This window comes from Macadamia integrifolia, chromosome 5 (genome assembly GCF_013358625.1).
Source record: "Macadamia integrifolia cultivar HAES 741 chromosome 5, SCU_Mint_v3, whole genome shotgun sequence".
Lineage (NCBI taxonomy): Eukaryota > Viridiplantae > Streptophyta > Magnoliopsida > Proteales > Proteaceae > Macadamia > Macadamia integrifolia.
In genome coordinates this window covers 3384764-3410983 of record NC_056561.1, presented here as the reverse complement: position 1 = coordinate 3410983, position 26220 = coordinate 3384764, and the positions used below count along the sequence as shown (strand labels likewise).

The following is a 26220-nucleotide window of genomic DNA, read 5'->3' as shown; positions in this document are numbered from 1 at the left end:
ATGAGTTTGAGTTCATTAACTCTATTTGTGGTAAAGACAAAGCTTGCAGCGCCTGAGTAGCTGAGTTTTCCCAGCTTATGAATTGATTAGCAATAATTCAGTTGAAATGTCTCTTGGCCGTACCAAGATGATGCTTCCAGTGTTACAGTTGAGGACAATAAGGTGTTACAGCAAAAGTTTTATTTTATTATATATCCAAAGCTTAAGAACATCATTTCCCCCATGGGGGAGTAAACAAACTTTTGACTCAGATTCATTTGGAAAGCAGTCAACAGCTTTCACTTGGATCATTGTATGGTAAAGCTGAACTAGGTACCTGGGATAGCAGGACTGCCTATGAGCTTGCTAGTGTAGGGGCAGTGTTTTTCAGCTATTTGAAGGGATGATTTGGCAGATGCAGCTTCTGAGAGAATGTGATGATAGAGACCTTTTTGCTAGATGGCAGAGTTAAGTGGGTAAAAATTGCCAGATGGGAAGAGAGATGTTGAACATATCAACCTGGTTTGAGCTAGGTTGCCATTTGGACCAGCTTGGCAGAGCTTGATTTGTCTCAAAGTTGAGCCCTAATTTGGCTCAAGTTGATGATGCAATGAGTGCAGCTCCATGGCCAGGGATGGGGGATTAGTTCCACATCAATCGGGTTATATGTGAGGGTTAGAATTATGACACTTGGAAGGATCTCTTCACCTTGAAGTTCGTGCTTTTGGATTGAACACTATCAAATAATATTAAAGCGGGTTGTTCGTGCATCAATCATGTGAGGCCTATGGTCCAAATTTAAAAGAAGTTGATGCGGTGATAACCTTGGAAGAGTCTTTCCACCACCCCAGGTTTGAGCTGCCACCTTGTCTCCCACTTGTTTCTGTACCATGGAGATCTCAAAGTTCTTAGATCTCACCAGTTGTTTGATCTTTGGGATCCCTAAACTTAGAAGCAGGCAGAAACCACAGATTGGTTTGGTAGGTGTGCAGAATTAAAGTCATTTTAATGGAGGTTGACCTGAGACAAGGACGAAGTAGTTGCTCTCTTCACAGCACTATTGGCTATCAAATTTCTCACCAAACATCAGGCCAATAACTCACATTTAAAAGGGAGATATAATTGGCTGCAGCCAAACATTCAATTCATGGGGAACCTACATCTTTCATATAAAAAAATGAGAGCCTTTCCTAATTATTTATGTTATTACTCACACCAGAATCTTTAGAACTTATCAACCTTCTACTACAAGAAAAACCCTTTTCTATTTCTAGGTTTTGAAGCATTTACTTGTAGAAACCGATGCCAAGGAAGTTTCTAATCAATTCTTTATAGATTACTTAACAAGTGATAATTACCTTGAGAGCATGAATTTTTGAGCATCTTTGTTCACTAGGGACATTGGCAACAAACCTATATTAATCTCTCTCTCTCTCTCTCTCTCTCTCTCTCAATTTTTGAGCATCTTTGTTCACTAGGGACATTGGCAACAAACCTATATTAATATCTCTCTCTCTCTCTCTCTCTATCTGTCTGTGTGCGTGCTGTCCCAGATCTTGAGAAAGCGTGTTGGCCCAGCAGGACAAGCATCCTCATTGAAGAAAGATGGGACACATTTAAGTCAAACAGATGGACTTCTAGGAATAATCAATCAAATCTATTTCCTGTAATAATTTAAAACCCGGATGGTCCACCAGTGAAGGTGAATAGTTACTATTGAGTCATGTCCTTTTCTGATTGACAAATGAAACTTAAAAAATAATTAATGGAAGACCCAAAATCCTAAGCATCTCCACATGCACTGTGGACAATGAAGCGTAAATGGAGGATGACATGTGTGTGGATCGGGTCAGGTTAGTGATCCGTGACCCATCCGGGACTGTGTTAAGGAAAAAGCTCTACCAAAAAGCTAAGCAGAGTCGAGAACATAGAGGGTTCTTTGAGCAAAGTGGTATAGGTGAGCTCACCAATAAGGTATGATAAAATGGTATCATATATAAGAGAGCAACAGGTTAATTCAGATCCTCTCCTCACGTGGGGGGTCTCTTCACACCATCTGACTAGTGGTCAAAGTGGGTAAGAAGGGGTGGATATTCTTAATGGGTGGCTCTCATCTATGTAGGGACAGAATCCTGAGTCAAGAGCAATGAGGTCATTTCATGTTAGGAGAAGAGAGAAAGATACTTAGACGTTAGCATACCCCATCTCACTCCATTCATTGGGTGTGAGGATCAATTTTGAGGTATGGATGGTGCAAGATGGAATAAGGTGGTTACCCACAAGGGAGAGGAGAACCTGATTCGCATACCTGCCCCGGCAGCTCAAAAAAATTTAATTTTTATTTTTTGAAAGAAAGGGATTTCTGGTGGGGTAGTCAAGCCAAGATTGCTATCCCAAGTCCAGAAGGGATACAATTATGTGGGTGTCCACAACACTAGAGAGAGGCCCAGACTATCACAAGAATGGAAGATATATATTTAGGATGGTGAAGATGTGAAAGCAGTGAAAAAAATCAATAACAGAAAAATTAAACCAATAAATATAGAAAACAAACTCCCATTTAATGCAAATACAATGAATTTTAACAGAAGTTCCAGAAGAATTAATACTGCAAAAGAGACTCAGTCCATTAACTATAGTGCACCATTAATCCCTTGCTGCCATGACTGTCTCCTCCTCACCCACCTCCCCCACCTCCCCCTTCTCCTCCTCTTTCTTCTTCTTCTTCTTCTTCATTGCAGGACTGTTTGAATGCTCTTTGCCATTACCTCACATAAAATAATATGGCAGCAGGAAATACTATAACTATATTGCTAATGTTGACAGATAAATTACAGTTGATAAGAGCTTACACAGTACTACTTGTTGCTTTTACAATCTAGTAGAAAAAGACACAGAGGAGCTCATCACTAGTTGTGGAGGGGATTGGGACCAGTGTGAATCTTTCTCTTATCTTCTCCATATAAGGCACCTGTGTCAACTTTGGTGACCTCTAATGTGGCTGTACTTAAAGCAACAGGAACTGAAGCCAAGTCAAGAAACCTGGCTCTTCTTGGCAAGGACCATACTGGTTTTCCATTAACATTGCCAGTAGCAGCAGTAGCAGCAGCAGCACCGAGTGAGCTGAGATGAGAAAGAAAGAGGAAGACCCACAAACAGAAAATGGCAATTTTACCTTCACTGCATCTCCTTTTTCTTCTTCTTCTCCCTTCTATTGCTGTTGAGCAACTCATTGCACCCGAAGATCAGCTTTGTTTGGGGCTGAATGGGTCTGAAAGCTGCTAAAGCTCTATGCTTAAAATACTGAAATGGGTATAAAAGATTACAAACTGAGGCTTCTGATTTTGAAGCTTTCCTAGAAGAGTTAAGACTAAGGAGAGAGAACCTCCTCCTATGCCTTTGATCTCCAAGGATTAGTCACACATGACCTTGACCCTTGATTCCAGGAACCTTCTTAATGTTTCTTTATACTCTCTCTCTATGGCTGTTTATAATCTTTGAACTTGAAAGTTGAAACCTCTTTGGATTTTATATTTTTCTTTCATTTGGGTTGAGACTTGAGAGAACAGACTTAAGAGTAGAGAGAGAGAGAGAGAGAGGAGTGAGATGTACACAGCATTTATAGCCATTGTCTCCGGAATGTTCAAAAAATAATAATTTTTATTTATGGAAATGGAGAGGGGCATTGGAGTAACTTGGATTATCTGTAGGTTTCTTCTATAGTTGGTGGCAACAACTTGTTTAATGGTTTATTTAATTGTAATATCTGGCTTCAGAGATCCGCGATCGTCCTTCTTTTTTATTATTTTTAATTCTTGTCCTGATGGCTGAAGACTGAAGTAAGTAAAAGTGGAGTACCTCTTCTTCAATTTTGATTATTTTTATTATTATTATATTATAGAGAAAATTACATTGTCACACCCTGAACTTTGGTTCTTATTCAATGCCACCCCCTGGACTTTTCGAAACACTAAGGACACCCCCGAAAATTCAAAAAATTCTAAATCAGTCCCTGTCGTTAGTCATCCCCGTTAAGTGATAGAATAACTGTTAGTTATTTTATTAAATACCCAAAACACCCCTTTAAGATGATTTGACCACCTTACCCTTGCCTCTTATTCTAAACCACAACTTGCAACTGTTGGGTGTATGCAGTCGTCATCGTCAATTATACCTTCTCTGTTTCTTCGAACTGTGAGGATCATCTGCAACAGAGAAGATCCCAATAGATAGAGAGATAGAGAGAATCGATGAATGGCATAGTGAAACCGACAACGGACTTGTTAGGTATTAGAATCTTGATGTTGAAAACCCCTTTCGCGTAAACGGTTCCTTCGGGGCCATCGATCTCTGTCAGGCAACGAATGAACAAAAGGGGTAAATTTGAGTTCCAAAGCTTGAACCTAAAAATTAAAAGTAAAAGAATGGAAATCGAAACTGATAAAGGGATCTATCCATGTAATAGAGATGTAGATTGGAAACGTAAAGAATCAATGGTTGACAAGTTGGAAGAATCAGAATCGGCGATTAGCATCAGAAGGCAGACGCTGGGAGGAGGATTAGTGAGAAGAAGTTTGAACTCCTTTTGCATTCACGAGTTGAGCCTTGCTACCTGTGCCATTCCCAAATCCTCTACGTTGTGTTTCTTCCACTTTCTTCGCCCTTCTCTGCTTGATCTCTAGTTCTCTACTGCAAAATCGATGCCTTTTGTTTCACTGGGAGGTGGTGGTGGTTTCGGTGTCGTTGGATACGTTGATCACTGCTAAGGAGATCGACGCAGAAGATTGTGCACGAACTGTGAGGACCTGTGGGAGCATAATTGCCGTTTTCTCCTCAGATCACTGCTACTCTCTAGATCGTGGCTGATCTCCGTCAAGATTGGCATCTCAACATTAGAGGGTGCTGCTGCTATACTTCAGGTCGCTGCTGCAATCCGGCAAGGCGACTCCTCACTGAACCACCTGCGAGCTTAGGAGATAGACTGGATTTCCTTTCAGATCTACCCTGATCACCTTTCCCAGTTTTGAGCTTCTTCTTCTTTCGATCTGCTACACAAAGTAGAATGATATCCTGAATATCTCATATCTGCTTCATAGAGATGACCGTGGGTATGTAACCCCCTTATTAGGACCACGAGCGAGTTGGGAGTTGAAGACTAACCTTCGCCAGAGGGAATGGATAGCCGCGAACTTTCACCGGAGGGGAGGGGTGCCCATGAACCTACGCCAGAGTCCAGAGAATTGATAGTTGCAAGTTTTTGTTTAGAAAAAGGAACAGGGGTAAGGTGGTCAAATCACCTTTGGGGTGGGGGTGTTTTGGGTATTTTGTAAAAAAACTAACCATTATTCCATCACTTAACGGGGATGACTAACGACAAGGACTGATTTGAAATTTTTTGAATTTTCAGGGGGTGTCTTTGGTGTTTCGAAAAGTCCAGGGGGTGGCATTGAATAAGGACCAAAGTTCAGGGGGTGGCAATGCAATTTTCTCTATATTATACGGTTACAAAGTTAGGGTTTCAACTTTTAAGTTCCACTTCCATGTAAGACAAACTTGTTCATCATTTCATCATCTATTGAGATATTATTTCTCTCTCTCTCTCTCTCTCCATAAGGGTATCAAATTTCAGCATAAATCGGTTGGACCAATTGAAAGCAATTGAAATAAACCAAATCAAATTCTTACTGGTTCTGTTTTACTTCCGTCATTTTTAAACCAGAAGATACCAAATTCAGAAACCAGACCAAATCCATAAAAGCTGATAAAAATAGTTGTTCCTTGTCATTATTAAGGAGAGTGTTCTCTGTCCGGTATCATGGCTCCTACATTTGTGTGAGACCCAATCAGCATCCTCCATTTGATTCAATCTATATATGAGGGTAGGAAGGTCATTTTATAGGGAAGAGGGAAGAGAAGACACAAGGACACTTGTGTGTAAGTGCCACACACTTGAACAAGAAATTTTCTTTTTAATATTTTATTTATTTATTAATAATAACATTTGTTATTATATGAAAACAATTCGGGTTTGGTTCGGCCATTAGATGCCTAAATCCGATTCAGCCCAACTAAAATCAGATGGAACGGTCGAATATATACGAAAAATCAAAATAAAACCAGATTAAGATTTATAGTAGACTGACAAGAAATTGTTAGGAATACCCATAGAAATCCAAAACTGACATAAACCAAGTTTAACCTTTACATTTTGACTTTGGTTTGGTCCATTACATGTTGAATACCGATTCAATCCAATCGAAATCAAACCAAACCAACAGATTAACACCCACACACACACAAACTGGGGCATACGTGTTTGATGGCTAACCATGAGTCATGAAAAGTTCTCTCCGAAATGGGCTGTGTAGACTAACCAGTCCAGTAACTGGAGCCCAGCCCAGGCCAGTTATGAATCCTGGAGAGGATTAATTCCACCCATCAAATCCATGAACTTTATTTGGATGAGTGTTCAAGTCGTCCCAGCCGTTGGATTATTTCCACCCATTAAGTTCATAAACTTTATTTCCTTCCATGTGTTTAACCCCAAGGAGAATCATTTTTATTTCAAGATTCCTAAGCGCATTCAACTAAAAGTGTAGCAAATTACCAAAATTATTAGTTTGACATAATTTTTCTGGGGATAGAAAAATTGGATCGAAAGTTCTTCCAAAAAATCGAACAAATCGCAGTAGATCCACATATCTATCGGTGATGAATCATGCTCAGTTGGGTTTGAGTAATTCAAATACCAGTCATGAATTTCAACTATTATGGAAATGAAAATACCTTGTGTTGTTATCTTTATGGCTCAAATTATAATGGCACTTGAGTGTAGGAGAGCTTTCACACAATCACAAACTTGGGGCCCGTTTGATAACATTGAAACAGAAATGGTAGAAACATAAATTTCCGTTTTTAGAAACAGAAATGGAATTGAAGGTGTTTGATAAGTCATGTTTCTGGAAGTCGATAGTAACCAGCGAAAGAATGATCACGAGTCGTTTCCAAAAACGGTGAAATAAGAACTTGTTTCCCCTGGGTCATTTCTTGAACCATAAATTGGTAGAAATTTCAATTTCTATTTCTAAAAACAAGTTAAACGAAACAGTTTTATCAAATGTTTTTTGTTCCGTTTATGCTATTTCTGTGTCCAGAAATTGAAGAAATGCGTTTCTTGAAACGTTATCAAACAGGCCCTTGAAGACTTGCTTGTTGCACCTTAAACTCCAGTATAGTAAGGAAAAACTATGAGGTTAAGTTATGCGATCAGTCATTCTTCTTAAGACTATAGAGACACACCTCCAATTAAAGGTGTCAATCTGAAGCCTGCACTGGTTTCACCAATCAAACTAGACCGTTTAAAAATCAACTCGCCCTACGCTAGTTTCACCTAACGAGCTCGATCATTTAAAAACCGACCCGGCATGCACCAATTAGTAAATGTGTCAGGCCTAAGCCCCGCCCGTTTTATAAATAGATAGTACACGGTGCAAAGGGTAAGCCCGATGGGTGCCCGACCGGCCCGGCCCATTTACAAGCCCGACTTAGCCTAACACGTTTAGCCCGACAATTTATATGAATATTTTGATTTTATTATTATTATTATTATTTTTTTTTATAGAATATGTTATCTATTGATATTTTTATCAATTATTGAATGTAATCAAATGTAATATATTTTTTAAATTATTGATGATTTCATAAAATATATTAAAGTATCTTAAATCTAAGACAATTAAAGACCCTTTAAAGCCTTTAAGGCTTTATTGGTACCTTATCCATTTAAGGCTCTATTATAACCCAATTAGCCTGATTAGAAGAAGCCCTGTTAAAGTCCGAAATCCAACCGAGCCTGACATGAGACCAACTGAGATCGATTCAATCCTTAAATAGATAGTGCACGGTCCAAGAGTATAAAACCCACCAGGCCTAGTTAGGCCTGGCACAACCGGTTGACACCGCTACCTCCGAATTAGCCTTATAAGTGTTCTAGAGTATACATGTGGGACACTAGTGAGTGGTATTCAATTGAAAAGAAGAAAGAAACTTATATAACTAGTAAAATGGAACAATGGAGTAACAAACCCATAGAGAGAGTACTCAAAAGTGAAGTCCTTTGTAGGTAGTACTATTTGTGACACAGTTGGTATACTTGTTTTTTGTGCTTCAATCAACCATATTTGGATAAAACTTAATTTCAGAAGATGAACTTTCAACTCTAGGTCCTTGGATATAATTTGAAAAGTCATCTTCTTTGATATCAGTTTCAAATTTCTCTCCTTTCCCCCCAAGCATGTGAATGATATTGTTGTTTCTTGGGGTCTTTCTATCTCCATTATTCTTCATCTCCACCCCAGGGTTCTGATGGACAGTCAGTTTCTTTTCGCTCCCTTTTCTCTTGTTGCTATTGTAAGCTTTTTTTTTTCTTCCTTTTTGTATATTCCCTCCTTCTCCCTCCTATTAATGCATTTCTTCAAAAAAAAAAAAGAGTGAAGTCCGAAGAGGTATGGCTGTTCTCTATTTATAAAGGATGAGAGAGAGAGAGAGAGAGAGAAAGAGAGAGAGAGAGAGAGAGATGAGTACTAAAAAGTGAATTCTCTATTTATAAAGGAGTGATGATGATGTCTCTAGGACATATGTGTCCAAAAGAGTCAAAGATTTGTGTTTCTTGTTTGGACGTATCCTGAAAAGATGCGCATTCCATCGACTGCTTATTGTTCATGGTCGAAAATATCCTTCTTCACTCCAATAGTCAAATGAAATGAAATGATAACGCTACTTTCAAAACCTGAATTTCAAACCATTGGCCTCTCACAACGGTCTCTGACTACTCTGGAACAAATAGAAAAGGTCTCTAGTGGAAACATCTTTGAAACCTCCAAAACAAGCCCCAGACCATCACCAGAAAACCCGTCTCACATATGACTTCTCTCCTGATCTTGGTATTGGAACACGTGGCGTAATACAGAAATTACAAATAAGACAAAGAATTACTTACGTGTACCCCATGAGATGGAAAATGTGAGAGGGGAAGTCCCTCAACCTCTAATGTCTAGGAGTGGGACTGAAACGAATATGCGAACACATCTACCTTGGAAGATTCTTTAGGATGCGCATCTCTTCACATATCAATTCCTCCATTTCTTCTCTACCCAACACGAAAAAACCAGAATTCCCCCTTTCAGCTCTTGTTGGACTCCTCCTATCTTCTACGCTCCCTAGTTCCAAGTCCCAACCAACCCATTTCTCCTTTCTTATATATAGTCACCTTCCACTTGGCTTTCCCTTTGTTCATGTAAGCTGTGAGCAGTACTGGCATCAGCCTCATTGAGGCATAGCAGGTTCTCTCTCTCTCTCTCTCTTTCTCAATCTTTGTTTGGCTGCTAACCCATGACTGAAAACTTCATATATTACTAGATTCCTGCTTTCTTTTGAATTTAGAACTGCATTTGTTGAGTTAGTTGCATGTTGTGATCCTATTTTATGTGAAATCAACAAGAATAATAAGATGGGCTAGAGCTTTCTCATGGTTGATAGGGCACTAACTCGGGTTCCATTACTTGTGCTGAGGTCACCTTTGTTAAAGACTTAAAAGTGTTCATCAAAATGTCACTTTGTGACGATTGGATCAGCTGGGTCTGTTTGTCTAAGCAATGCCAGGAAAGGGATTATGTTTTTTTTGCTCGCAAAATGTCAACAGCAATATAAGAATCATCTGGGTGTTCTAGAATCATTTATATGTATGGGAGGAAGGAAGGTATAAATGCTTATTCTGAAAATTTTCCTTGGTTAGAAATCTTAGGTCTGGATACTCGTATTTGAAAAGAAAGCTTGCAAAGTTAAAAAATGGAGGATTTCAGAATGATTCTGTAGTGGCTTTTTAATTCAGTCTGTCAAAAGGTGTATCCAAAGAAAAAATAGTCTACCAGAAAGAACCTTACAGAAACCCTATCCATCTTCTTCATAGAATTATTATGTTTAGTACGATGATAAAAAAATGGGTGAGCGTCCTGTTAAATTTTTTACAGATTATAACATGTGGATCATGTAAATTTTCTTGATTTTGAGTGACTTCAAGAGGTTTTTAACATAGAGAATTAAGAATGATACTAAAACAAGGTCATAAACAGTTCAGCCCAGGAAACTTAGTGGTAGCCTCTAAAGGTGGTTTGATCAAGTGTGTCAAAAGACAGGGCATCAGTGGCAGGAGTGACTCTGCTTGCAATATGAGCGCTAAAAGGAGAAGCAAAAGTCTAAAAAAAAAATTCCAATTAGGCAATGTCTTTTTTTTTTCACTGTAATTTATGCCCTTGATAGACTAGAACTTGTAAACATATTTTGTTTAGCATCATGTGATCCTAATTCATGTAGTCAACCTCAAATAGCTGAGTAAAGCTGAAAAGATAGCATTTAATTCATATGGTATTCCATATTAGAGCTCTTATACTGTGGTTTATTTACCCTTTGGCTACCTGCGAATGTGCTCTAGGAAATTTGAGGTTCTCTGCACAAACAAGGAAAGTGGGGGAAAACAACCCTTTTGAGTTTTTGTTATTCTTCTAGATTAAACATGATTAATGTTTCTATTCCAGAAAATCTGATTTTTTTTTCCTAGTGTATATGGTAATGGTCCCGTTATTTTGTTTGGCACAGTACTATGAGGCATACACTCTCTTACTGTGTGCGTACTTCTTTCAATTGATGTGCGCTGGTTCTCGCGTGACATCCATCGATCAAAAAGCAAGGAATAGCTTATGAATCCTCAGAGCACTCTAAATCCTAGTAGAGCACTTGAGGGCGTTCATGGAGTGCATCTGGTGTCTCGATCACCATTTGTAACTGAAGATATTCCTCAAAATGGGGAATTCGATCAGTCCATCTCTGAAGGTTCAGCTTTTGGAGCTAATAGGAAGCTATTAATGGAGTGAGTTCTATGACACTTTTCCATGTATTCTAGCACTGTAATGTTTATCAATTTATCATTTGCTTCAAAATCTAATTAGTTTTTCTTAGAACTCTGAAGTTTGAAACTGTTGCTTTTCCTTCAAGTGTAGCAGAATAGATGTAAATTATGTAGCTTACGCTTGAAATTATTGATGTGAAACGCATATACAAATTGTCAGGTGCACTAAGCTCAGCAAACCCCAAATAGTTATTTGTCCATAATGTTCATTCCACATAGTATTTGTATGTGTAAGTATAGAAACAAAATACTTGTATCTATGTTACCTGAGTTTGGTTGCGGGTATGTGTTGAGAAGCTGGATCCACCCTGACCCCCAAACTTTATGGGGACAGTTATTCAGAATAGGTATTTTTATGGAGACATGTCTAAGATGTGTCTGTAAAGGGGTTGATAGTTGATCTGTAAAAAAGTGGGTTATCTCCTTCTTCCTAGTGGTGCCTAATTGCAAGGTGCTCGTCATACACATCCCATACCCTATCCATGTAATGTCCTGTAAAAACAGGTACTCGTAGCTGCATGAATTGTGAAGGTAACCAGAGGTGGGTTAGGTGATAGACATGAAACTTATGTAAAATGATGTATAACGATTTAAGGTTCTCTAGATGAGAACCCATTGAGAGGGATCTCTAGTTTGGCTGATATTTCTACCATGTAGGGGTTTATTTGGCCAATCCAACTGCACCCCATGCGTTGTCTACTGGTCTGACTTCATCTAGTGGATTTTCTCCCCTTGTATCTTCAGCAGTCAAAACAGTTGAGCCATGGAGAGTGATGTGTCTATTCAGTGTTGGATAGATAGGGGACCATTGCTGATTGCCCACCTGTCAGGTTTTCAAGCCAAACACAATCATGTGCCTCGCTGTGTATTGAAACATTTCCCCAAAACCTGTTCAAAATTGACCTGTTGATGGTTTCAGATGGTCTGATGCTTTTCAGCTGAAACTTGAACATGAGGCAAGGGTAATGTTGTCCACTTGCACACTATTTAACCACCAACTAAGCTGCCTTGTGGCTGGGTAAAAGAGTGCAAAGACACCCACTGAGACTCCTCTATAGGTTGCTCACCTAGAGAAACCACACCCAATAAATAATGGTTGAAAACAAGAGATGTATGATAAATTACGATTGAACTGATAGAAACATTTGCATGTTAAGATGGGTGAATGCAACAAAGCACCTGAATGGCTTCATTTCAGAATTTTGAGTGCCATTTTTTGTAGTTTGAAAATGTATTTGGAACAGCTTATATTTATTCATTGCATCTTTTTTCCAGACGCATATGGCAGCATAGGCCACCATACTTGAGGCCTGTCCACTGTAATATTCCAGGTATTCCTAGGACAACTGGCTTTGTTGGGTAGTTAATATATCCCCACTGCTATCAGTGGGCCTATGCATTCCTGAACATTGTATTGATGTCTATTTCTATTTTCTCACATCTTTTTCCGTTACATCTACCCTGTTTTAGGTGATCACAACGTGACGGAGACAATTGCTAATGTGCTCACTTCACTTCCTTTTATTGCCCTTGGAATCCATGCCCCAAGGCAAGAATATAAGACCTCCTTGTTGCTTAAATATTGAATTTATCTCGAATTAAATCATTGTGTCTGATAGCTTTTTTATTATGGTTGCAGGAAGAACCTGAATGGTAAGATATATGCTAATTCATTAATTGGTGTTGGAGTTGCTTCAAGTTTATACCATGTTTCAAGAGGAGAACTGAGGAAGTATCTAAGATGGGCCGATTATACAATGATTGCCACTACAACAGTTGTAAGTTCAAGTTGATTTAAGGAATCGTTTTGGAGCAGGAGTTGTAGTTGATTAGAATTACGTATAAGATCTAACTGTGAAGTTTCAAAGCTTCAACTTTACTGAATAAATTTAGCATGCTAGTTAATTATATGCCTAAAACATTTTTTTCTTTAATTTAGCCTAGCCATGCCAGCATTTATAGATATTCCTAGCATATTTTGCTCCCTACCTTAGGCTGCCAATCAATGTTCAATGCCTTTTTCAGCTTCTGTAGAAGTTCATGCCTAAATGGTTCAAACGAAATAGATGCATCAACGTTTAGGAGAAGGAACATAAGTAAATGTTTTTAGTGGAAAATGTAGCTTGATTATTGCCATTAACAGAATCTCTTAACATGTTAAGTGCCAAGAAAGGATTTTTCATGTTAAAGAAAGGGGCAGGGGTGGGGGATGAGAGAAACATATTTTCAGCGATATTCCCTCCAGGTCATCTTCTTCTGAACACGAAATATCTGTTCAATATGTAATTGATATTGGGATCGAACCACAAAGTCGGGAAAATTAAACATGGAAAAAGTAGACCTTGTTGTCATCTGCAGCAGCATAATGAAGGAATAAGACCACATATTACCATAGAATATTTGTGCATTTAGCATTATATTTTTTAGGTGCTTTCACCTTTTCGATTGTAGGGTTAGTTTCTTCACCTATATTTTGGTATGTGAAGATTTGTTGCTCTGCCTCAATAGTTATGAAATTCTGTAAAGACTAGGGATGCTGGTTCTCTTCCAATTGTTCCATCAGGTTTTTCTAGGGGGTGGGGGGGGGGTGGAATTCATGTATAAAAATGAGTTCATCAAAGTGATCTCATTCCTTGTCCAATGCCTTTGGGTTAGCAAAGTAATAAAAATATCTTAGTAATGAGAATGAATAAAAAAAGTTCTTTCTAAATCAGCAAGGAAAGTGACTCCTCAAAGTAAACTCAAACAAAGAAAGCAGCAGTACATGTACATCCTTCCCTGTGAATAAAATAAAATCCCCAAGTAGAATACCAATGGAACAACCGTAGCATGAATCTGTGGTTCCGGACATATCATATTTATTACTCTCCTTTTCCCTTTCAACCTCATGCTTTGTATTTCTTCTTTCATTTTTATTCCCAAAATGGGGGCAAAGGGCTTAAGATTGTTGTATAATTCCTGAGACAAATACAAGAACTTTCCAAATATATGTTGAGTTGAAACTTAAGAAGTTAAGAAGGTGATGATAACATGAAAATGGTAGAGTGCTTCTTATGTTAATAGTGCTTCTGCTTTCCCTTTTTAATCCCAATACTGTCACTAAAACAAGTCAAATCATAACATAAGAAGGTATTATCTTGCAGAATCTGACAAAAGCAGTTGATCTAAGTATTTGCAAGCATGCAATTTTGATGAAGAAAATCTCTCTTGTTAATTTGTTTTATAATTCTTATTTTATTATTTTTGGTAATTATGAATGGACTATTTTAAGTAAACCATAATTTATTGTTCCCTTAGAGAAAGGAAAAATGACCTTTTCATGGATATTATAACTTGACAGTCCACCACTTTTAAGCCATGTGGAAAGTATGTCACGGGATTTGCCTTTCTATTTCCAACAGTTGAATTAAAGGTGCCATAAGTTTGCTAAACTTGAGTTTTGAACCAATTTCAAAGCCTTAGATCAGCATGGAGGGAAATCAGATTGGGATGAAACTTACCAGACTGATAGGTGATGATGTGGACATCACATTCATGAAATTTGAGAACATTAAAATTTTGAGAACAGAGCTATTACATGCTAAGGAAACCTCTGCAGTTCAGTAGGAAAAAGTTTCTTTTCACAGAAAGTCTATGTTTTACAATAAATAGGTTTGTATACTTAACTAGGGAAATTAAATTGCAAAATGGTTTCTTTTTATCTGGCGTGTAAATCTTTAGTGCTATAGGCACCAATTGTTTTATAGAAGTCCTTTCAGATTCGGATTTAGTTAAGTGCTCCTCAACACACTATAAGATTTCATAAAGTAAAGACTATATATTAAGTAGATTAGGGAGTTCTTATCAAGCTTCAGTGATCTCTGAATTGTCTGTATTGTATTGGAACTTCTTGTTGTCTTTTGAGTTCAATGCTGTTTAAAGTCTATGTTTCAGGAAAACGAAAGAATTTCTAGTAAATGGAAAATGTGTTGTTGCGTACATCCCAAGGAAATCCAATCATATGTAGGTTTACCAGTTTTGGTACTTATATGGAAGCTATCTTAAGTATTGAGAGAATGGCTATGTAATCTTGCACAATTTAACATTCCATAGATGTTATAAATGATCAGAAAAATGATCTTGCAGGGAGGCACACCTTGCTGAAGTTGATGCCATATCATCCATAAATATGCCTACCAGAAGTAATTATCTGATGATACACAAAAATATTCAAGATTATTTGTGAACTTTTCTGCAGATTGATGCATCATATGTAGAGCAGTAGCTCATACGTTTCCTCAGTTTCATTTCCTGTCTTTGATAGATTATTATGGTACCTCCTGTGATGTTGATGGCTAAAAAACAACTTTTTTTTATTGGCAGTGTCTTTCAAGGGCACTAAGGAATGAGAATCCAAAGTTGCTGATGGCAGCTTCTGCTGCATTTCTACCTTTCCAACCTTTCATGGTTTCAGTTGTTCACACGGGGTTGATGGAGGTATCATATGTTTCTTCCTTTCCTCCAATTCCCCATCCCCCCAACCCCAATTTATTTATTTATTTTTTTGTGGAATTCAAACTAGGTTCCTTTTTCTCAATAGTTTTTAGAGATTTTTTAGTGTTAACTTGTAGTCATCTGTGAATGGTTGCACAATTTTGTTACCATACTTGTACCACAGAATCCTCTGTTGAAATTCCTATGCTGTCCTAACCATTGCCTTCCAACAATTTCCTCTGTAAAATGAACCCACATCAATTTCCTCTGTTATGATTCCATATCAGCTTATGGGGGTTATCAACCCACATCAATTCCCATAAGAAACCGATGTGGGATCAGCCCCCATAAGCTGATATGGGATCATAACATCTTGGTTTTTATTTTTATTTTTTTTTATTACTCAGGTCTGTTTTCTTAGTTATTTATGTTGATATTTTTTTTCCCCCTCCCTTCTAGCAAGGTATAGTATGTTTGAACATTTTTCTCTATTAGAACAAGGAATTTTATCTGCCTTTCATGAAACCTATATTCATTGCTAGCTATCTGTCTGCACAATTTTAGCTAGAATCTTTCTTTATCTCTAGTTCCTTTCTTGTGGTCAGTAAAGCCCAAAAATCTCTGCCCTTTCCTTTTGTTTTATACGTTCTTGTAATGCTGAAGGATTTTTTTTCTTGGCTTCTGGTTTTTCTGTTCTAATCCACTATAACTTCAGTTTGATGTGGATTGACCTCCGGTGGGCACTTGTGTCAGCTTCCTTTTCAGTTTTTAGATCATAACTGAGTTTCTGGAAATAAGGAGAGAGATTGTGTAATTGAGCAACTGGAGGGTCACACCTGAGATCAATTCCCTTGAAAGATGCTTTAATTTTTCAATAATTACTATTGTAATCCTTAGAAATATATGTAGACACATTGTTGCATCTATACTATCATCCGTTCAAGGCTTATCCTGTTTTTTCACCAGATTGATTGTTCTCTTCATTGTTCTTCCAGGTAGCTTTTGCAAAAAGAGCCTTTAAGGACCCAGATCTGAGGATGGCCCACAACCTGCATAAAATGTCATCTATTATGAGTGGTGCTCTTTTTGTTGCTGAAGATTTTTTTCCCGGAACACCATACGTTCATGCTGCTTGGCATCTTGCTGCAGCTGTTGGTGTTGGGACATGTAATAAACTTCTTGAATGATATTTGATCTGGACCTTCAAAGGAAGAGAGAATACCTTATTCTCTGAGGTCATAGTAACCATTCCTGTATCTCATGTAATTTGTGTATAGCCCCATTCTTGTCCTCTTAAGAACTTATCTTATAAATATTACCAAAATTATTACTTTCTATTCTAGTGATTTTATATATCATCAACTGATTTCTATAGCATTCACCAGAAAAAAAAAAAAAAAAAAATCTGAAATCTTAAGCATCAGTTACATAATTCGAGTTCTTGTCAGATCTCATGGTTGTCGTGTTCTATTTGAGGTTTAAAGAGGAGGATTTTATGTTCTAGATCAGAAGATTTTCTATTCTAGATCAAGACGTAAGGTTAGTGAGTTTATGTTGGTGGTAATGTTGCAAGAGCTTGGCTATGCAGGAAATAAATTTTCCCTGTAAACTGATTTCAGCTTCTGTTGGTTTGAATTCTTATTAAACAGTAGCAGAACAGAGGCTTTTTTCTGTTGATTCTGAACCATATGGGCTCCAAGAAGTATGTTTTAGCTGAGATCAATGGAATTTTCTTGTTTGATAGAAGAGTCCCATTTATTGTAACTGGTTCTCCAATTGGACCATGAGCTAGTGTAGAGGCTATGCTGACTTTTACAGTACCCTCTCTAAAAAAATTTATCAATTGGGCAAGAGATTGTTACCTAGTCGTGTGGCCCTTGCACCAGCATGGGGTCCAATGAGAGTGTGTGCTGAAGCATTAATATAAACGAGATTCTTGATTTTATGGGGGTGGAGCGGTAATTTTATGAGCTCCTATATCAAGGCGTAAGGGATACATGACCAAGTAGCATTCTTTTTTCCATTGATTCTATTAGTGTGGTTTCAACGCAATTTCTATAATCCAAAATCAATACCAAACTGACAAGGATATTGGTTGGTCAATCTAGATTGGTTCAATCAGATCGATTTGATTTTCAACACCCCATGGGCAAAACAGGCCCGTGGAACTAATCAGGTTGAAGATCTGGATACTTGTTGTTAGCAAATAAAAAAAAAAGAAAGAGAGAGAGAGAGAGATCTTTGAACAAACAGCATGGAGGAGCCAACCAAAAAGATGTGATGAAACATGAGAGAGAGAATGTCAGTATATCCTCCCCTTGCCATTTAAAGAACCTTCTTCCTTTCATTTAATTTTATGTTGGTATTTTTGTTCCCTTTTTGTGGATTCAAAATTCTCTGTTGGATTTGGAGTTCCTAATTTCTGTTTTTGAACTACCAATATTCAAAACATCTCTCCCTAAAGATTTTAGGGACCGATTCGGATGGGTTGGTTTTGATCGATTTTACCCTGTTTTTCTCAAAAAGTATTAATTTTTTACTATCTTACCCTTAAAATGATATTGATCACCGATCTAGATCTGTCAACGATTGAGGATCGATCTCAGATGATATCGATCCAATATGACCGATACGAGACCGATACCTGAAACCATGTCTCTCCCTCTTCATGGATCTGGCCACCTCTTTGTGACTATGATACCATGTGTAACCCTAACTGATCAAAACTAAAGGTGTCAATCTTGGACCAAAGATGACTTGACAATAATTAATTATTAATTTCCCAATTTGCTCCTAAAAATTAGAGTGATTTATATTTATTGCCAAAATTAGACCGATCCTATTAACCGGTTAGACCTGATCAGGTACTGATTATGGGGGCAACATATATGGTGCTTAGATTTTTCACTCACTATTCACTCTCTTATTCCGAGTATACTCAGTCATAAAATTAAACAACGAGTTCACATTCTCTAAGGCTGCATTACCCAACGCAGCCTAATTAATCTGAGACCATTACACACCAAACAAGACGATCCCATTATTGATTGGTAGTAGTTCTAAGGTTTTGAACCAATTAATTAATTAAAACAATTTTTGCTTTAATCATTCTTGAAATGTTCTACCCTTTTTTAGGGACCCGTTTAATTTTTAATTCATTTTATACACATCGTGCGTTTTAGATGAAGTTTTCTGAACCATGTGGATGCAAAAGACACCTCATGCTAAAAATGCTCCCACTCGTCCTTCTATTGGCTCATGCATTGACGTGTATCCACACCGGTAGGGTAGCATCCTCTTGCCAAAAATAAAAAAGGTTAAAGCAAAAACATAGCTATCAATGTATGGGTTTTGGGTAAGCTAGAACCATTTATGGGCAGGCTCCCTTTCTACATGGCAGGTTGGTCGGTCAGGCTAGTCAATGATGAACTTAACAAATAAATTTTAGGGAGAGAGATCTACATGTGCTTGCATGTATTGATATCACTCACATCAAGCTAATAGATGCATGGGAAGAAATACGGACCTCATAATTTGTATATAGGAGAACTTTTTTTTTTTTTCTTTTTTTTTTGTATAGAGTATATAGGAGATCCACATAATAGGAAGGAGAAAGTGTGTCATAGAATGGTGGGGAGGAAAGAAAGTGAGAGGGGGTGTACCACTAACCGTGTAAGGGTATTAATCAATTCGGATCAAGGTGTGAAAGGTAGAAACGAGCTATGAATATCCTAAATCGAATCAATTATTAAAAATTTTATTAGTTTAATTCAGTTTTGATTAACAGTTATGTTTTGTAATTGACACCCTTAGGAGAGAATGTGTCAAAGAGAGGTAACTGAAGAGGAAAGAAAATGAGAAAAGAAAATGAGAGAGCATGCACTACCAATAGTACCATGTAAGGTAGTTAATCGATTTAGTTCTGATTCAATTTGTTCCAATATCTCAAATTGAAATCAATTAATAAACAGTTCTGATTAAATAATTTTATCAATTTTTATTTCATTTCTGCTATTTATTCAAGTTAATGATTTTGGGCCCAACTAGAAGTAACCCATTGTTGTGGGGCTTGAACCACGGCATTTAGGCTCAAATTGTGACTTAAGAAATAAAAAATAGATTTTTTTTATACAAAGATTAAATTAATTTACACAGTATAAATCCACTACAAAACACTAGAAAGTATATATAAAATGCAAAGATTAATCGGTTCCTACTTGGTTTAATATATATAATTGCTTCAATAACCTCGAACCGATTTATTTTTATTTGCAATGGACAACCTTTGTTTTTTTTTTTTTTTGATGATGATGAGAAAAGATATTATATTAAACAAACTTAGGAATTAAACTTGTTCAGACATATAACCAATAGGGGTGCAGGTAATAGTACTAGTAGTCGCCCAATAATTTACATATATCACTCTCTCATTGTTTGGCTACAATCCAACACACACTTAGCAATTAGTATTGTATACATCATTTCCCTTTCAACCAAATAGAATTTCTAAATGTGGATTGCATTTTCACTACAATGGGAATTTCCGTAATTCTCCTAAAATTTACTTTTTTACTTTAGAGGCAATACAATATTTCCTGTAAGTAACAAGCACAGACTGAGTTCCAGAAAATAAATTTGTGGGTTTTGTAAATTGTATTAAATATGGTAAGTCTGAAGAGAGAGAAAGCTCCAAGAAGAGAGAGAAAATAATTCAACAATAATGAGGTGAGATGTGGATAGATGAATCAGTCTACCATAATGACCCTCCTGAGAACAGCACATGCATACATCCACTCAAAGTGGGCACTCCCTTGAGAATTAATGTGTAAAACTGATGATGATGATGATGATGATGATGATGATCATCATCATCATCATCATGGGCCATGGATATGGACACTATATATTGGATTACTGATACAGAAAAAAAACAACCCTAAATTTAATGGAATTTTTCTTTTCTACTCAATGGGATTACATAAATTGATTGGTCGAGAAAGGTCGGTAGGTTGGGCGTGTGGGGATGAACAGATGAAGGCTGGGCTGTAGGCTGTAGGCTGTAGGCTGTAGGCTGTAGGGGAATTCAGTTTACAGAGGAAGAAGCATCTATCTTTGCACATGAGAGAGAGAGAGAGAGAGAGAGAGAGAGAGAGAGAGAGAGAAGCAGAAAGGGAATTCAGATTACAGAGGAAGAAACAGCTATTCTGTCCATGAGAGAGAAAGAGGTGAGGGCAGAAATGGAATTTAGGTTAGAGAGAGACGGGCAGTTCGGATTTAGAATTAGTGTGAAAGGCACGAGTCAGGGGGGCAACAATAAATGAAGGAGGAGGAAGTGATGAGGCTGATTATAAACCTTATGATCGTCACGTCGTTTTTATTCGCTTCTCCCGATAACTCCCAGAATTCCACGCTTCCACCTTGCCTTTGCTTTTTCTCTTACCCTTTTTTGTCTGCCATTTACCCTTCTCTCTCTCTCTCTCTCTCTCTCTCTCTCTCTACTTCTCCATTCTCCATTCTCTCTTCATCTCTGTATCTTTATAACCCAGTCAACCTCCACTCCTCTCTTCACTTTCTTTTGTTTAAATCACAATCTCCCTCTCTTGTTTCAACCCTCCCTGCAAATCAAATGCACCCTCTTCCCACCACCCAACACAAACTTATATGATTCATCTCCCTGTGGAAGAGAGCAACAGTCTCCTAACGTTAGAGAGAGGGACACTGTTTATTCTCTCCGGCCTACTTGTTAGGTCTTTATATTCCCTCTTCATATCAAACACCCTCTTTGAGTATTTTCAGCAACAATGTGGATGATGGGTTGTAACGATGGCAATGGATTTAACATCTCTGACTCCTTAAATGGGAGGAGACTTCGTCCTCTCATGCCAAGGCCCACTTCTAATACTCCTAATGCTTCAGCTGCAGCAACTGCAACTGCAACTGCAACTGCAACTCATCCTTACTATAGTCTTATTCATGGCTCTCATGATCATCTCTTCCCATTAAATACCCATCTGGGTAACCTAACCTTGAAGCCGTTTTCATTATTCATATCAACTAGTCAATTCTCATCTGGGTTTTTGATTTCCATATATGTTCTGTTGCAGCAACCATTACAGAGCAAAGCAAGCGAGAGTTCAGTGCTCAACCTGTAGTTAGCTCAAGGTGGAATCCCACGCCTGAGCAGTTAAGAGCCTTGGAGGAGTTGTATCGACGTGGAACTCGAACGCCCACGGCCGAGCAAATCCAACACATCACTGCACAGCTTCGTCGGTTTGGTAAGATTGAAGGCAAGAATGTGTTTTACTGGTTTCAGAACCATAAAGCTAGAGAACGACAGAAACGCCGACGCCGATTGGAATCTGCCTCTGCTGCTGAAGAACAACAACGATACGACATGGAAAGCTTTGAAAAGAAAGATTCAGGTACTCATGCTATTTGTCCATCGTCTTGTAATATTCTCCCCCAGGGCTTCTTCAAAAGTTGAATCGAAACAGAGAAGAGGGTTTGTTTGGATTTGTTTGAAGTTGTTTCTTGACAAAAAGTTTAATGGGGTTTTTTTGCTTTTGTTTGTTGTGTCTTCTTGTGTTGCAGGTTCAAGTCGGACAGGCTTTGAAGTAGAACAGAACAGGAACTGGGCAGCCTCTACAAACTGCAGTGGAGTTGCAGAGGTCTTCTATACTCCTCAATTGTCTAGCTAGCTAACACTCTTTAGTCTTTACGTGTGGCTAATCAGATATTGTTAAATTAAAGCTAATAGAACATCTAAAATCAATGATTACAAGAAATTGTACTTTATGGGTAGCTAATTTAAGACTGAATAAAGTTAAAAAAAAAAACAGAAAGCTTAGAAAGAAGAAACAAATTAAAAGCTTTATATGTTGGGAAACTAAAAGGTGGTTTAAAAGCTGTACTACTTCCTTTCTGTCGGGTCTGTTGTTATGACACTGAGCTAAGGCCTTTGGACTTTTGGTTTTTTTATATTTACTTTTCTTCTTTTGCAGGAATCTGTTTCAATGCAAAGAACAGCCGTAGCAGAAAGTAGACCAGAGGGATGGATTCAATTTGGGGAGGGAGAATTACAGCAGAGACAAAGCTCAGCAGAACGCCATGCCACGTGGCAGATGATGCAGCTATCTTGTTCTACTCCCACCCATCTCATAAACTCCATAACCAGAGCTTCTGATGAACCAATAACAGCAATTGACCCAAAGCTCAGTCTGCAACTGCAAGAAGGTCTCTACAACCTCTGCACTGATCAAAACAATGAGGAATGTGGAGAATCTTGCACACTTCAGCTCTTCCCACTTCACAGTGACAATGCTGATAATGCTGCTAATGGTGCAAAGGAGGAGAAGCTGAGTATTCAAATGATGAATACTGATGACTACACCCCATGTCAATTTATTGAGTTCCTTCCCATAATGAAGAACTGAAGAAGGAGAATAACTTAGTAAACTTAGTAACTTATCCATGTGGTGATGGATTGGGTTTTGTGTCACTTTATGTATATGAGAGTTAAGGTGATGGGTCATGCTTAGATTTTGTTGTTATTGGAAACTGTTACTGTTCTTGTTGTCATATACATCATAGGAGGTGTGAAACTGGAAAGGTTGGTGGATGTTGGGTATTTAGTGATGTGGGTGTGAAGGAGCTTTCCATAAACTGCATTTCGACTATGTTGTTTACATCAATGAATAGCTTCAACATAAAATATTTCAGGGTTCACTGTTAATACTTTGACAGGTCTAGCTATCTCCTAGCCTTCTTAAAGTAATTGCAGAGAAAGAGATAGACAGATAGAGAGAGGGGTGATGTAGACTTGGGTCTATCAGTTGAGGTGTCTGAACTATACATGAAATATGAATTAGATGTCAAAGAGTTGATGTTGAAATTACTTATAATTGGTGTTGAAGACATTTGTTGCATTTCCTTACATATGTGGAATACAAATGTTGTCTTTTTAATATACATTTCTCTTATGATCAGGTAGTTCCTACAAGGAGCTTTCTTAGGAAACTGATGAAAATTGCACGGGAAACATAATATACCTCAGAAAAGAAACTGAAGCAAGACATGCCACAGTATTTAATATTATAAAATAGTCAAATATTGAAGATAGTATTATCATAATTAAGTGTCTCAACCATTGCATTCCCTTACAAAATCCTATCTCGTGAAAGTTCATTGAAGGTTTTGATCTATCAACCATTGCATGCCCTTTCCAAAATTGAAGCAATATTTCAAGCTATCCTCAATATATCAGGAATTTTATGAATTTCAAAAGACATCATTGACTGCAAATAAGAAAGCATGAATCAACATCATTCCATAATCATATTATATGATGGTTCATAATATTATTCTTAGGTGGTAGATGGAGAAGTTGAAATATAGTAAGCACTGAACCTGGTCTGAACTCCAATGGTGTCTTTTGGTTGGCAAGAAATAGATAGAAAAGAAAAGAAAAGAATGCTGAGCTATTCACATGGGTTCTTGATATTGTGCTTATAGACTGTCAGTGGCTCACTGCTTTCCAGAATACTCAAAGCTTAAAAGGGTGGGAGGAATTCAAACTTCTTTTTTTTTTTTTGTTGGAAAGGAGGAATTCAAAACTTGCCCCCTTGTGTATTGGCTGTGAACTGTGATCACTATTGAGCTTTGGTTCTTCAAAATCCACCAATGGGAAGGAAAAGAGAAAATGGAGTGACATCAGAGGATTCAGATATAGTATATACTGTAGTGAAGAGGGGAGAGGAACACTTCACTGGACTGTGGTGTTGCCTTTTGTTAGGGTTGGGAGTTGGGCTTGGGAAGGACAAGCCCCGACCAACCTTTTGCGGAGCAATTAATGCTGGATGATGAAATACCAAGATCTCATAAGATCGCGGTTCTTGGCAATCTGCACTACCCTTCTCCACCCTTTTCCACCCTCTCTGGGATCTTCTTCTGTCTCAATTCCCACCATTTTCTCTCTCTATCTTTCTCTCTTTCTCTCTTTCTCTCTTTCTTCATCACAGTTGAACCTGCTACGCTGCTACCTCCCTCTCTTTTCCCTTTTGTCCTCTAATAACATCAGACATTGAGACTTGGGAGAAAAAGACTGTGACATAATGATTTGTTTGTTCTGTTGGCTGCCTCCTGAATCCTCCTGAACCTGGCCAACAATTTTAAAGTTGAATAAATTCCATTTTCTAATCCAAAAGAAAAAAAAAAAAAGGCCAGGTGACCCTCTTTCAAGTTTCATCAGATGATACTGCAGAGACATGTTGAAACTTGAAACCCACAAAGCACAAAGAAGCCTGGAACTGGAAAGGACTAACAACTCTCCAAGTACCATTTCCTTTTACATCATGTTAAAGATTGAATGGTCCATATCCCTTGATGACCCAAGTCTTTCACTAACTCTCTAAGAAGAGCCTTCACACGGTGCAGATCGGTTGCTTTTGTCCTTGCTAAAAAACTCTCTAAGAAGAAAATCATCATTTGATCCTTGGATGCCTAGAATATACCGATTTCAAGACAGATCCAGACTAACGTAGGTTGATGTAGAAAAACAAAAACTCCTAACAATCGAAAAAGGAATAAAAACCGCAAACAAACAATCACAATGTAAGGATTTACGTGGACATTTATGATGAGATGAGATGAGATTTGCTTCACTATTAATTGAGAATAAGGTTACAATTGTTCGGCCTCATCCATCAATCAAATTATAAAGAATGAGTGATCACAAAAAATTTATAGCGGAACCCACATATGCACACATTACCAAAAGTGAAAACATCTTCTGTCGTGAGTGTGGTGGTGCGGTGAGCATTGGATGTCGAGACAACCTTGAGCCGCGGGTTCAGATGCTCTCGGCCATTTGATGCTCACCACACGGCCACACTCACTACAGAGAATAACCGCATACCCATGTTGTCACACCCGTTCACCCTGAACCGGAGCGGTGACCGAGTTAACACCGGTTAACCCAAACCTGCCAGGATCATCAGATACTGTATTCCACCACAGCATACACACACTAACATCAATTCATCAGATCAGCGGAAGACTAAGTTTTACCTGTAAATAATTCCCATATACTTGATACCCAAATGGTGATACAATAATTATATACATTTGGGCCCGAAGGCATGATATATACACAAAAAGAATAAAGTTTAAATATCAAGTATATACAAGAATTCATCAAAAATCATCAGAGTACACAGCTCGGCTCGGTATCAAGGCTGGAGCTCAGCTCGGCATCAAGGGTTGTGCCCAGCTCGGCATCACATAGAAGAGCTCAGCTCGGCCTCAAGAGTGGAGATCAGCACGGCCTCCAGCGTGGAGCTCAGCTCGGCCTCAGAACTGCTGTCCTGCAGCACAGCTCTCACACGAGCAGTCTACGCCGTGCTCAAACTCCTCAGGGGTCCACCAGTCCTCTTCAGGAAACTCGACTGTGGGACCCACCCCATGCTCCTCAGATGCATGACCTGCAAAATCATCTAAAAAGGGGTGTACACGTGGGATGAGCTCACTAGCTCAATAAGTAGAGAGGTGGACCATACACAAGCAGTCCACACATCACAACACATTATATGCACTACATGCCATGCTATACATTTTAAATCACATCCACCTAAGCAACATTACTAAGTCTTTGGTTTTAGTGCTACTACAACCACAGTGCGCATATACTCCGGGTACGAGCCACGAACTCCCTCCCGCGATACGCCCATAGGGCTGTTGGAGAAGGCCCACCGTGAGTACTCGGAAAAATAAAGACAATGCCGTCCACCGGCTCTCAACAAAAATGTAAA

The 26220-nt window shown here is 38.2% G+C and overlaps 2 protein-coding genes across 2 annotated transcripts; both read left to right on the top strand.

The window, feature by feature from the left end:
- Positions 1 to 9074: 9074 nt before the first annotated feature.
- On the top strand, positions 9075 to 16752 carry LOC122078711. The gene is made up of 7 exons (XM_042644814.1): positions 9075 to 9320; positions 10633 to 10903; positions 12218 to 12273; positions 12413 to 12491; positions 12582 to 12720; positions 15305 to 15418; positions 16411 to 16752. The coding sequence occupies exons 2-7, from the start codon at positions 10734 to 10736 to the stop codon at positions 16600 to 16602; spliced, it is 750 nt and encodes a 249-aa protein (XP_042500748.1). The 5' UTR covers positions 9075 to 9320; positions 10633 to 10733; the 3' UTR covers positions 16603 to 16752.
- Positions 16753 to 20796: 4044 nt separating this feature from the next.
- LOC122079128 (WUSCHEL-related homeobox 1) lies at positions 20797 to 23147 on the top strand. Its single transcript, XM_042645381.1, has 4 exons — positions 20797 to 21430; positions 21520 to 21837; positions 22007 to 22083; positions 22417 to 23147. The coding sequence occupies exons 1-4, from the start codon at positions 21217 to 21219 to the stop codon at positions 22846 to 22848; spliced, it is 1041 nt and encodes a 346-aa protein (XP_042501315.1). The 5' UTR covers positions 20797 to 21216; the 3' UTR covers positions 22849 to 23147.
- The last annotated feature ends 3073 nt before the right edge of the window (positions 23148 to 26220 follow it).